At 44.6% G+C, this 13,944-nt stretch overlaps 1 protein-coding gene across 4 annotated transcripts in view; it reads right to left on the bottom strand.

The window, feature by feature from the left end:
- DCAF11 (DDB1 and CUL4 associated factor 11) overlaps positions 1 to 10,754 on the bottom strand; it is a 45,248-nt gene extending 34,494 nt beyond the window's left edge. For 2 of the 4 annotated variants that reach the window (XM_085895395.1, XM_085895396.1), the window contains exons 1-2: positions 10,532 to 10,753; positions 4,835 to 4,944 (exon numbers count right to left, since the gene is read on the bottom strand). In XM_085895395.1, the coding sequence (XP_085751521.1) occupies positions 4,835 to 4,944; positions 10,532 to 10,602 (181 nt within the window). In that variant the 5' untranslated portion in view covers positions 10,603 to 10,753. Of the gene's footprint in view, positions 1 to 4,834; positions 4,945 to 10,531 lie in introns of those variants that run through there. The other 2 variants (XM_085895397.1, XM_085895398.1) reach the window with 2 other exon arrangements.
- Positions 10,755 to 13,944: the final 3,190 nt, after the last annotated feature.

Raw genomic sequence — 13,944 nt, 5'->3', positions numbered from 1 at the left:
CCAGACCCTCTCCCAGTTGCCTCCAAACACTGTCACCATTAGCCACCAGGTGGTGAATCTCCTTGAAGGGGGTCGCAATTCACGCTCACCGTGAGCTTCAGCAATCCCTGTGGACAAGCACATCATCCCCACCCACAAAACCCACATGACTCCCCCACCCCATCGGCTTTACATGTGACACCTGCATTTCTAACACTTCACCGACCATGACCTTCCCTGTTACCACACCATGCCCAATAAAAAAAAAACAATGTGTGCACCATACATTTCACTTCTTCACTTAAAACAACTCACACAGCACTTCTCACCCGATCCACGCACCAGCCATTGGACAGCCACTCGTGCCCGCTTTGTTTCCAATTACCCACTGTCCCGATTGTCACTCTAAAACCCAGCAGAACTTACAAACCCATGCCAATTTTCCCACAATTCATTTTTTTTTCCCACCAAAGGAGGGCACTTCGCCACAATCTCAGCAGCCGAGCATGGCCGTATATGCTCAGCCCAATCTAGTCTCCCCGACCCCCGACAGTGATCTCCGGACCCGACCTATGAAAGGGCATCTCGGATAGACCTGGCGGTTCAGCAGGAGGATTCACCCTCTCCGAGTCTAAAAGTCCATTGGAGGGTCCCTCCATCGCCGGGTACCGGCAATATCGTTGCATGTGTCCTCTTCGCCCGCACCGGAAACAACTCCCCATAAAAACCCCCCGTGAGTAACGGTGAAATGTCTCTTCCGGTTCCGGACCCCCTCGGCCATAATCGAATTGCTCTATTGGCTGGGCTGGACCCCGCCGCTTTGGCGCACTAACTACCGGATTACCCTTTATCAAACTTGACAGTTTCTGGCAAATTTCCTGAAACATTTGGGTAATGCCAATTTCTCCCAGCCCCCCTCCCTGATCCTGGATCTCCGCCTGTCGGATCATCACCGATGGCCTCTCTGGAACCCGACCCGGCCGACTCCACGAGGCCAGCCTGGCCGCGCACTCGGCTGCTCGGTGAACGGTGGGTGGATCCTGTAACTCCACTAGCGCTCGGACCTCAGGGTCAGGGAGAGCAGCTAAAAATTTCTCTAGTGCCAGTCTGTCCCATGCCTCCACTGTAAGGTCCCGATACGTGATCCTGACTGATTGGTAAATGTCCTGTGCCAGCTCCTGCACTGTCTCGCCCAGCTTTAATCTGCGGTGCTGGAGCTGGGCCCGCACCAGATCACAGTTTGCCGCGAACCCAAACCGACGGCTCAACGCCTCGCAAATGTGGGAGCTGGTCAACATCCCCTCCGCGATCACGTTTAACACATCTGCGGCTGGTCCCCGCAACGTTGCCACCAAATTCCCTGTACGTTCCCGCTCATTCCACCCGTTTAGTCGGGAAATGCACTCAAATTGCGTCAGAAAAGCTTCAACGCTCCCTGACCCGTCGAAATTTACCAGGGGGATCACTTTTACGGTGGCCCGCTTCTCAGTTTCTCCCTTGTCCGAATCCAGCCCAGGGATCAAACACCCTTGTGGCTGCGTATCCAATTTCGGAGCCCACTGTGGCCAAAGATGTTTTGTGGTGAGGGTCTCATGGGTCAATTTTGCCTCCTGTTCCAAACGTTGAATGGACCGATTCACCTCTTCCCGCAGGATCTTCTGGGCCCACACAACCTCCTCCAAGGCTCCGTCGCGAGTTTGTAGCTGCTCCTCAACCAACCCGGACACTCTACTTACAAAAGACGGCTCTACCAGGCCTTTATCCAAGACTTCATCTTGGCTCATAATTTTATCTTGTTCGTCCAAACGAGCCTCCAATCCTTTTACCTCCTCCGCCAAATTCATCCCTTGCTTCCTCAGCTCTCCCCACTCTTCAACCTGCAGCTGCATACGAGCATCCACACAGGCACGATGACGTTCCAGGCTTTCATCCACTTTATCAACCCGAATGTTCGTTGCATCAATTTTATCTACCATTTTTTTTCGTATATTTTCCCCCTCCAATGTAATTTCTACCTTCGTTTCCTCCAATCTATCCTCGAATTTACTTTGCATTTCTCCCAATTTAACATCCACACACTCCTGCATCTCAGTTTTCATTTTCTCCATCTTTTCCCCCAATTCATCCCTCATTAAATCAATCCGTGCACCCAACTGTACCCCCATTACCCCCAATTGATCTGTCATTTCTGCCCTCTGTGTCACGAATTGATTTTCCATTTGTGCCGTCATTTCTGCCCTCTGTGTCACGAATTGATTTTCCATTTGTGCCGTCATTTCTGCCCTCTGTGTCACGAATTGATTTTCCATTTATGCCGTCATTTCTGCCATTTGTGCCCCTGTGCCGTCATTTTTGCCCCCTGTGCTGTAATTGCACTCATTAAACGTTCCAACATTGTCCAGATCGTCATCGTGCCGGTTTCCGGCGCTGCCGGCTCCGTTACGGGCGATGAAGCACGGTCCACGCTCGGAATGGGGGAGGTTCCAACCCTACCCCCATCTCTCCCTTCTTCCCCCGACTCGCTGCCAGACACGTGGCCTTCCTCCTAAAACATCTGCACATCCGCCATGGTGCAGAAGTCCCGTTTGCCACCAATTAATTTAAATTTGAAAAATCCCGCCAAAATTTTCGCGCGCTCGCGCGCTTTTCTGTAGTAATTTTATATTCCAATTCGTGGCGAGATTTTAATCTTGGTATATTCTCCCGATACCAAATATAATTTAGAGGGGTTCGAACATCCAACACCCTGACACCAATGTGACGTCCACGGGACTTGAACAGTCCCGCCAACGTAGAATGAGCCGAAACGATGGAGGCGGTTTATTTATTTAACCCAAAGATGGCGGTTCCAATCGCTCTACCGCAAACGGGACGAGGAAGGTGGCACGAGTCACTTTTCACTGAGTTGATGATGTTTATTTGTTTTTATTATTACCAGAAATAACAAGACTCGGCAAGAAGAGGGATCTGGGGCGATTCGACGGGATGGTGTGGGATCGGGCGTGGGGAAAAACACAGACAATTCCAATGAATATACAGATCTCAATCCCTCTAAGGCGCCAAGCACGCACACACACACACACACACACACACACACACACACACACACACACACACACACACACACACACACACACACACACACACACAACGTAGCTATTTCTGGTGGTCAGACTGGACCGTGGTGTGGACGCAACTGTCCCTGCATCGGCGTCGGACGAGCTGGCCTTGCTCTCGTCAGGGGGGCAGGAGAAACCGTGGTGCTGTCGACCTCCTGGTCTTGGCCCAAGTCTGCTCACAGCCGCCAGGGAACCAGTTCTGGCGCCAAGTTGCGAGCAGGAGAGGGAGGCAGGTCCGCCCGCCGTTCGACCCCGTACTCCGAGTCAGCAGAACCCCAGAGCCAACCAAGGTGAGGCACGAGGCTCAGCAAGGCTCCAAGACACGATCAAGAACACGATCGAATCAGCACAACAACAAGGACGCTCTCCGTGCAACAGCCTTCCCCACCAAAAAAACACGATCTTTTGGTTGTGATCTTCTTCCTCCTCCTTTTCGACCCCGAACAGAACCTTTTTATCCTCCTGTCCTCGTCACTCCCAATCGAGCCGTTTATTGGCCCACCGCCGTCGCCTTCTGCCAATCGTGATCACGGGGCGGAGCCATCCGCTGCACTGTCTTGTGACGTCACGGCCAGTCTCCAGAGAATACCAAAAGGGGTTTACGCAGACACACTTACCCTATCCCGTGTCCCTATCTAATTACGTGACAATTATCATTTCCGCCCTTGAAGAAATGAACATTTACTAGACAACTTATCACCACTGAATTGCTACTTATTACATCGAGATCCTGGTAAACTCGAACAGCATGGCATACCTAATTAAACATCCTAATTACCCTTTGAATGCATACCTCCCCTCAAACGTAACAATATATATATATTTAATATTTCTATTGTTTTTTTGCCCTATCTCACAATTTTAGAAATTAGGCCGATGTTGACCTTTTGACCTCACAAATAATCAGCGGTTTAATTCAGTGACCTAATATGCAAGTCCTGTTCAAATTTCAAGTAAATCAGAGAAAGATTGAGGATTTTAGCTCCACCCAAATTGTTGACCTTAGGCCTATGTTGACATCAAAAATAGTTGGTAGTATTTAATTCAGTGACCCGATATGCAAATCCTCTTCAAATTTAAAGTGAATCTTATGAAAACTGAGGATTTTAGAAATTGCATCTAAGTTGTTGACCTTTTGGCTAATGTTGACCGTCGATCGACCGTTGCAGGGACGGTACTGACAATCTTCAAAAGTTTCAGAACAATCAGCTAAACGGTTTGGGCTAGAGACGAGCGGACAGACAAACAAACTAGTGGAACAGATCAACATACTTGGCAAAAAAATTTTTGCCAAGTAACAAATGGGTGAAAACATAACCTCCATCCACCTTCAGTAGTGGAGGTAATTATGCACAAGAAGCACAAACACACAAAGGAGGAGGGGGAGGGGGAGCGTTCCCTCTTGTCACAACACTTCAATGCCTTATTTTAAAGCATAATCCCTGATAGGGTTAGAAATGAGGACAATAAACTATTTTCAGAGTTCATCTTTCTTTAGAACTTTTAATATACATATTTTTTTTTAATCAAGATTTTGCGATGCACACCCTTGGAGAGCGAATTGGAAATTTAACGAGTTGATCATTTCAATGAAGTCTCCAGCATACGTTATTTTTATTTTTCAACAAAGGTGGGCATATCATTACAATGCAGGTGAGAGAGGGCAACATCTACTTTTTGGACATAAATGTTCTTGTGTGTACCTTTTCATCAAAACAAGGCATTTCAAAACCCACCTGGAGGGTTGTAGCAGTCACCAAGTCTTCCATTCCACCCCCTCTCACTCTCACTCTCATCACCAGATTGAGACAATGGAGAATGTCTATGAATTTCATCCAACAGGTTGCTGTGGTCGAGATATAAAAAATACAGTAAACAAATAAAACAAAAATGTCAAATCTGTCATTGTTCGTCAGTCTCAGGCCTCAACTACATTGCGTCATGGCCTCGGACCCATCACACGATCTCTTTAATTTTGGGTGTCCTCCACTCATACATTTTTTTCTACTGTTACAGTCATGCGTCTTCAATGACCGTCACACACCACCCATTTGGGATGGCACAAAAGATCTCTATGAATTGGCATCTTCAGATAACGACCGCATCAGGACGCTGATAGTATAATCAAGAGGAGCTCATCAGCATTCCACGTTGAGACACTTAAGCGTAAATGAAATCTGCCCAGATTACGGGTTAATAAACCAATTATCACTATGCGGAATGAAGCCCGCAATGTGCAATCACCACACAAATTCTCATCAAAAAGGGGAGTTTAAAACAGGGAGAAAAGGGGAGGAATAAGGACACAGTGCTCAGTGATCACAAATAAATAATAAATAACTGAAACAATGTGCCCCCAGGTACCACGATGGTCTTCATCTCTTTCACTCGGGGAGAACATGGAAGAGAGAAAGGAGATGATGAGACAAAAAGAAACCTGCTCCACATGGCAATGCTCGCACACACAGTACGGGTCCTTTTCTAGTGTGTCGCGGTCTGGTGCAGGGCTTATCTTCACCAACCCTTGTACCACATTCCAGTACCAACCACATTCCAAGTGTACCAGCTCCTCAACGAACCACGACACTCCACAAACCCAAATCTCCAGGACTCTCCAACACCAAACCGTGAGCCACCAACCAACCATGGCAATGGGACAGAAGAACTAGCAGGACCACCACGAATAAGAACCACGAAAGACCCAGAAGCAATGAACCTCAATGTATGTGGTGCACACTTTTCATGATGTCATTGCCCATTGGCCAATGCAGCCTGCTAGATGATGATTTTTGGTGAGTACTCATTGGCTGGCAAGTGAGGAAAATGATACCCTATGGACAGATGGTGATTGATGGGTTTGTTTACCAGCCAGTCCAATGGCCTTGAGCCTGACAGATGTCCATATATGGGCATGTTCTTGGCACATCTTGTGTACTTGCGCTGACTCTGCAATCACACTCATGAGCCCCACTGATTGGCTGTTAACCAAAGGAGAAAATTCATATAGGGCCAGATAATCAGCTGGGAAGGCTCAATAATGCAGGGAGGCGGGGAAGTGTGGGGGAATGGGGGGGGTGGGGTGGTGATGCATAGATGCATGCACTTGGTCTGGGTAGTACAGCTGATAATCTCTCATATCATAAGAATTGTGCAAATTATGACTAAAGCATGAAATTTCAACCAGTGTTAGTACATGCCATAAGCTTCATTTTCAGATCAGGAGGTAAGGCAGATTTGACCTCCGAGGACCGTGAGAGGTCAATGACCTCAAAGTATCAAAATGATGTTTGGCATCATTGGTTAATGGTAAACATGTTTATGATGTACAAACCATGCATTTGTGTTCCAATAAAAGTGTCTACATATTCCACACAGCGTTGGTAATTATAATTTACAGGTGTCTAGCTTTGACCTCTGAGAACAGTGAGAGGTCAATGACCTAAAAATATCAAAATATTGATGTTTGGCTTCATTCGTTAATGGTAAACATGTTTATGATGTACAAACCATGCATTTGTGTTCCAATAGAAGTGTCTATATATTCCACACAGTGTTGGTAGTTATTTGCAGATGTCGAGCTTTGACCTACTGGTCCTTGACACGAGAGACATCATGGACACCCCAGTGGCAGAAACTGTGAGGAAGATTGAGTAGATGGTGAGGAGCAGTACACAAAGTTTGTTGAAGAAAGACTGGAACTATGCACGAAGCCAGTTACAGAAACACTGCCCAAGAACAAGTTGCCACTCTTCAGTCGGTCACAGACCAAGACGTAGTCAAAGCAGCAGATCCAACTCGCCGCAGTGAAGAGTGACTGTAGTCTCTTCTCGAGGCTGTATATTGCCTGCCAATCACGTGATGGGGATCTGGACCAGTTCTTCTGCCACGAGAACCAGGCAGCCCCACCAGCATTATCAACAGGAGTCAAATCAGATCTTCTACACTGCCTGAAATCAGACCAACCCGAAACCACAAGCGCACCTGGGGTTGATGCCACAATCCTTGACGGAGCAGCTATTGTTCAAATGCTCAATCCTGTAACGGCAAAGACCTTTGAAGAATATGTGAACACATTCTTTGCACTCAACTCGAAAAGGTCAACAGACTCGACCTCATCTGGGATGTATATCTACCTGACAGCCTGAAAGGCACGACCAGACAGAAGAGGGGCAAGGGCGTCAGGAAGAGAGTGGCTCCCTCTACCGTCATGCCTAAGAACTGGAAGGACTTCCTTCGTGTGGATCAAAACAAGACTGAGCTCTTTGGTTTCCTGTCACGAGAGGCCATTCGTCTTCCAATAGCAGATGGCAAGGAAATGTATGCAACATGTGGAACTGAGGTCCTGTGCTCTGCTGCCGAGTCCGACTTGACCAGCCTCGCCCCATGTTCACACAAGGAGGCGGACACTCGACTGCTTCTACATGTGGCAGATGCTGTGCAGAAGGGGACCAGGAAGGTGGCCATACGCACTGTGGATACTGATGTTGTGGTGCTGGCTGTGGCTTCATTCAACAACATCAATCCTGACGAGCTGTGGATAGCTCTTGGTACTGGATCCAGCTTCCGGTACATAGCTGTTCACCAACTGGCTGCCGCCATGAACCCAAGACAATGTGTTACTCTCCCCATCTTCCATGCCCTCACAGGGTGCGACACTGTGTCTTCTTTCGCTGGCAGAGGGAAGAAGACTGCCTGGGAGATTTGGAAAGTGTTCCCACAGGTGACTGATGCCTTTGAAGAACTCTTACGCATGCCAAGTGATGTCAGTGAGGAGTCAATGTCACTGCTGGAGCACTTCGTTGTGCTGATGTATGACCACACCAGTGACACCATGGAAGTGAACGATGCGAGGAAACAGCTCTTCGCACACAAGTCTAGGGCTCCAGAAAACATTCCCACAATGCAGGCAGCACTCCTGCTGTCCCCCAACTGGACACACAGTGCACCTGACATAACACAGAAAGACAGACAGACAGAAGAAAAAAAAAAAGAAGAAATTGCACGTTGAGCAAGGAATTGCCGGAATAACTTTGTCATATCTCCATGATCTCTGAAAAAAACAAAAACCGGGAAATCAATTTGGTTCTTATAAGTCGATAGTGCTACTGTTTAATGAGTTACAGCACTTAGTTTGGTCATGAGCATAACTTGGAAGTCAATCGGACTTGAAATGGCGTTTTTATCGCAATTTGAAAGTTTTGACCCGACTCCCCCTGACATTCGACTCCCGACCACTAAGAAGGGTGTTGGTGTGACACCCCAATGAGACATATGGTTGGATGCAGAATTGGAGATGCACATTTTGGATTTGGTTTGAAGTCGATACGACCATTTTAGCGGACATTATTGTGAAAATAAGAATTTCGGTTTTTTGGTGACCTTGACCTTTGACCAAGATTCACCAAAAACGACAAGTGTCTAAGTTGGACCATGGCTGAAGTCTGTACCCAGTTTGGTCATGATCGCTGAAATTGTCTGGCTGCTACAGGGTAAACAAACACACAAACAGACAGACAAGCCGGTAGGCGGCGATGGGTCACCGAGCATGGAAACTATAAGATATAGAGCAAAATGGATGTCATATAGCGGATAGGGAATCACCTTAAGATTATGCATATCAAATCTCATCCAGTTCCATCTACCGATAACTACTCGGTATCCATTTGAATGAAAAGTACCGAAATTGCGGTTTGAAATCGGAAATCCCCAAAGTTCGAGGGGGTGCTGTGGGTGAACAAAGATCTAAATCGAAAATCCGGCTCGATCCTTTGTGCACAATGTATTCCAGACGATTTGTGTGAATTTTCATGACCATCCGACCATAACCCTAGGAGGAGTAGCATTTGGCGCGAAGGCACCTCCAGCTCTCACATATTATCGATTTTTGCCTAATTAACCTTTGACCCCTAACCGAAGCGAAATCGGTCAATATGTCCTGAGGCAAAGTTGTAGTACTCATTGAGTACTATGAACCTGCAAAGTTTCATTCGTATCGATGCACTCACCTGGTCGCTAGGGGGCCTTCAATTTTCACCAATTTTCGCGCATATCCTAATTGTAGGGGGCGCTGCGGGTAAAGTATTCCATATATCACAAAAACCGGAATATATTTGATAGAGCATCACCTGTAGATCATTCGTGCAAAATTTCATAACCCTACGTGGGATAATAGCTTTCGGAATTGATTTCGCATGAACGGTACCGATTTTGAAGGTTTTTCGGTTGTTGCTTGGGAACCAAAGCATCCCTAGCAACCTTCACAATTTCCAAAGCAATAGGTCATAAGATGTACCTACCACCCGAGTTTGGTCAAAATCCGGCAACGTTTACTACCAATTATGCTGATGACAAACGAACAAACATCCAAACAAACAGACAGAATTACTGACAATAAGGGTCACCTATTTCGGCGACCCAGCAGACAGACACACAAAATGACACACACAACTGACCAACATAATTTCCGAAATCCAAAGGATTCCAGCAATTAATAACACTGATTTATTAGAGAAGATAGAATGAAGGAGATGAGTTCCTTGACAAGGAACTTCAATGCAGGAGGATACTATTATATTAGGCCCATCGAAGAATGCAATGGTTCCAAACCAATGGTTGGTTGTTCCTGCTCAATCTCGACGATGAGAGATAGTTGTGTCTGTATGTCTGTCGCTATTTTTCTCAGAGATGGCAAAACGGATCTCTGTGAAATTTTCAGAGGTTCATCAGTGAGTGCCAGGGAGAGTTTTAAGCCAAAACATTTTTTGAAAATTTTGGGGAAAAAAAAAAAAGTTTTAATTTTTTTTTTAATCGCTCTATATTGTGCTTAAGCCTTTGTAGCGACGTGTAAAGTAATATATTAAATGATTCCCAACCCCATTCCTTAGTGGATGTGGGGTTTTCGGCCCACACAGAAAAACAAAAACAAAGCATCATTGCATTTCTTCAAAATGGAAACAGGATTGGAACAGCACCAGGTAACGCCAGGTACCCCTGCTCGTCCTTTTTAATTGTTGAGCTTCAAGCAAGCAAGCAAGCAAGCAAGCAGTGAAGCAACACGTGCCATTTAGAAAGATTTTGGTACGACTGGGTCAAGGTTCGAAGCACCGACCTCCCAGACTCAAAGCAGACGGCACAAACCATTACACATTAACCTGCAGGTGTGGTTTATACCTGCAGATAGTTTATCATTCTGTTTCTAAGAGCGGAGCGGTTAATGGGGGGGGGGGGGGAACACGCAGGTGAACAACACGGACAGGTAACATCGGCCTCGGCCTAGCACGTTCACGTCGCCTTGGATCCACATCGAAGGGAGCGGACCGTTTCTCCGCAACCCGTGTGATGGTTTAACGTTTGTTTGGGGGTCGCACTCATTTCACCATTCCCTCGTCCTACCGGTAGTCGTCCCTTCCCCCCACGTTGTTGACAACAATTACCGGGTGAGGAAGGGCAGGATATTAGCAATGTCTTCATCCCGCTCCATTGCTCGCGATCCCCGCAAGCCCATCGGCTAAATAACTGTCTCTCTCTCAACCAACGTCTTCATCAATTCCGGTCCAGAACACTGCAGCCTTTGGTGGGACTCCACGGATCGCGGACACAGGACGCACGCACGACTCGCTGCTTCAACTGACGGGCACTTGTCGAACAACACGAAAAGAGCGCCCCCTGTACTATACCTAAAAATAATAATAATAATAATAATAATAAAAACGCTGTACAGTAAGCACTGTACTTCATTAAAAAAGCAATAATCCCAGTACAGTAAGCACCGTACTGTACTGTACTGCACTATTTTCACACCATTCCAAATAAAGTACAGTACCAGGTTCAACCAATCATCTTTATCAGGAGGATTACCCGTTTAAAGGTCGATTGGACGCCGCATGGGCCTAGCTAGTCCCAGACATCATTGATCCGTTCTGTCATGAAAACACAAATCCGAAATGACGTGTTTGTTTGTTTTTTTTTTGTCCTTTTTGATAAACTTCGTCTGTACTGGTCCTTCGGCAACCGAGTACATTTCAAAAATTTCCGCAGTGTTGCATCAATGTGCCGTGTGGAATCGGTCTTTGAAAATGACCACCAAAGATCAATATCGAGGCCCCGACAAAGATGGACAACATGCCATTGATGATGATTAAGAAGAAACACTAAACCGAACCATCACAAGTGCATCTAATGATTTCTACTAATTTGACGTCAAACGACGAAGTATTTTCCGATGCATACTTTTTTTTTTTTTGAATACACTTTGTTTAACAAAATTACTGGAGCTACATAAAAACGCACCGAAAGTACGCTCAAATGTTTCGACTACGATGGAGTAGTGCGTTAAAAAGGCTTTCAAAAATAATAAACTGTGTTCTAATCCCTGGCGGTGTAATGTTCGTCAGTCGCACGGTGATCTGGGAAAATACCCAAATGAATGATCATTATTTTGTTAATTTGATGACATTTGTACCTTTATTGACAAGAATGCTTTTTTTTCGCCTGATCACAAAATTTTGCATAGGTGTCGGGAGCACCCAGGGTCAGTGAGGTCGAAGGCTCAAAGACCCTCCACCCCCCTGGGTGTTTTTTTTTTTTTAACTACCAACCAGTGCAGAATAGTTTCCTTTAATGATCGACAGCTCGATCCTTGTATATTCAGAGTCTATGTAGATTTCTTGAACAAAGAACGTCTTGCTGGTCAAAGCTAGGCTTAAGATCTTAGGGTCTTGAGTTCGAGCCTCTCCCTTTTTACCGTTGAATTAACACCAGGTGGTTGACTCAGTCTGTCACACTTTCAAGGTCGACAAATTGAGTACCAGCTTATTGGGAACAGGGGGCACTGCATCAGCAGCATATCTATGCTCCAAGCAATGATGCAACCAGCAGCCATAAGCTGTATACGAATATTTTTTAATAGAGTAGGTAAGTTATCGCCAGCACCTTAAATTCCACCACTGGGAAGGAAGACAAATGCAAACCACCCAGACAGAGAGATCACTAAATCAACACTAACACGGAACCCACATCCCTGAACATGTTTAACCTCCACCATTCGTGTAATGTTCACAAGTGTCCCTTTCAGAAGAAGGAACTGCACTTCAAAATGTGACCTCAGACCGTTTGCTGGTGGTCCACAATAAAACTAAATAAGCAATATGCATCCCTCTTTTGTCTGATTGATCTATATCTACAAAGATGACAAGAACTTGGATACAGGCAGCCATTTGGTCCATTATGCCTACTATTAACAGTTTATGTACTGACATTCAGTGGGAGAGGAAGTGAGGAGAACAGTAGGGTGTTGTATTGGGGAGGAGGGAGGGGGGGTGAAGGGTTGTAGGGTAAGGTAAGACAAACACATTCATTTTTTCGCTCAGCTACAATATATGTTACTAATGTTAAAGCTAAACAAATGGTGAGATTAAATTGCACACAATCCTTCCTACCTTAAAATTAAAACAAACCCCCAAAACATAGAAGGGGGTGGGGGGGGGAGAATCACGTTTATTTTAATTAGCAGAGCAAAAAGAAAAGGCAAACACTCATTCACGTTATCATGAAAAGGCACAGAAACCTTTAAATCTTGAATATAAATCTCAATATTTGTATTTGCAGATGGGTAAGTGGAGGCTGAGCCAACACACCTCACGATAAAACAAACCCCATAGCAAACACAATATCTCAGAGAATCAATCTCTTGGTTTTGGAGAATAGATGATTTCCTCGCCCAGATGCAAACTTTCACCCTGGTACTTCCATTCCCAAATGGGGCGTCACATCACTGAGCATGTCACGTGTAGACATTAAACACATACCATCTGCTCGAATAAATGTGGAGACATCAAAAAAGGTCCAATAACATGAAACAAGTGAAATCCTTCAATACAGCGCGTGTGGTGAAGCAAATGAGTACACTAATGTTAAAATATGCAATTTATGCTTTTTCAGTTGAAAAACAATTAAAAAGCATACTTAATATTTGAAATGTAAAAATCTTGTTATTATTGTGATAAGCACATATATATATATATATATATATATATATATATATATATATATATATATATATATATATATATATATATATATATATATATATATATATATATATATATATATATATATATATATATATATATATATATATATATATATATATATATATAACAGAAGGAATGAAATCGTTCGATACAGCGTGGCAGGGGGCCGCAAATGAATGATGTAAAAAAAATAATGATCATAAAGTTAATTTTCAGACAAACAAATGATGAGTAAAATATAAGTTTTGCTGATGAAAAGATGAAAGCAAAGCTAAAATATTTGTTGAGCAAAACATTGAAACATAGTGGTTACACCAACTACATAATATTAGTTATATTGTTATTATATAAAATATAGATGAACACATTTTGAATTTAAGCATATTTAATTTTTGCATATTTTGAATGTACAGTACAAAGTTATGAAAATAATTCAAGATGTCCCTGGTTGAAAGAACCACTCATCACTTTGCCACCAATATCTGCCATAATTGTAAGTAAATTTCAACTACTAATGCATGATGAAACACTTGTTTATGGCTAATATTAAAGAGAATGATGGCATAAGAAGAACTTAGCTTTCAGTGTTCGGCGCGAAATGCCATGGTGGGCGGAAATGACGTCTTTCGTTCGTTCGTACATGAGAGGGGAGCGTCTCTTGTTTTTTTTCCGTCAAGCAATAAATTCAATGGTTTTCACATAATATATAACACATTAGTTTCACAAATTTCCATTGAAATACTCGGGTATTTCCGTCAATTGTCGCCATTTCCGTCTACGTTACGCACTGCCATCTACCGGACGGCCGTCATTGG

The sequence above is a fragment of the Eptatretus burgeri genome, chromosome 9 (assembly GCF_056783735.1).
Source record: "Eptatretus burgeri isolate ZD-2024b chromosome 9, Ebu_testis_v1, whole genome shotgun sequence".
Taxonomy (NCBI): domain Eukaryota; kingdom Metazoa; phylum Chordata; class Myxini; order Myxiniformes; family Myxinidae; genus Eptatretus; species Eptatretus burgeri.
The sequence above is the reverse complement of the archived record's forward strand: the minus strand, read 5'-3'. Positions and strand labels throughout refer to the sequence as shown.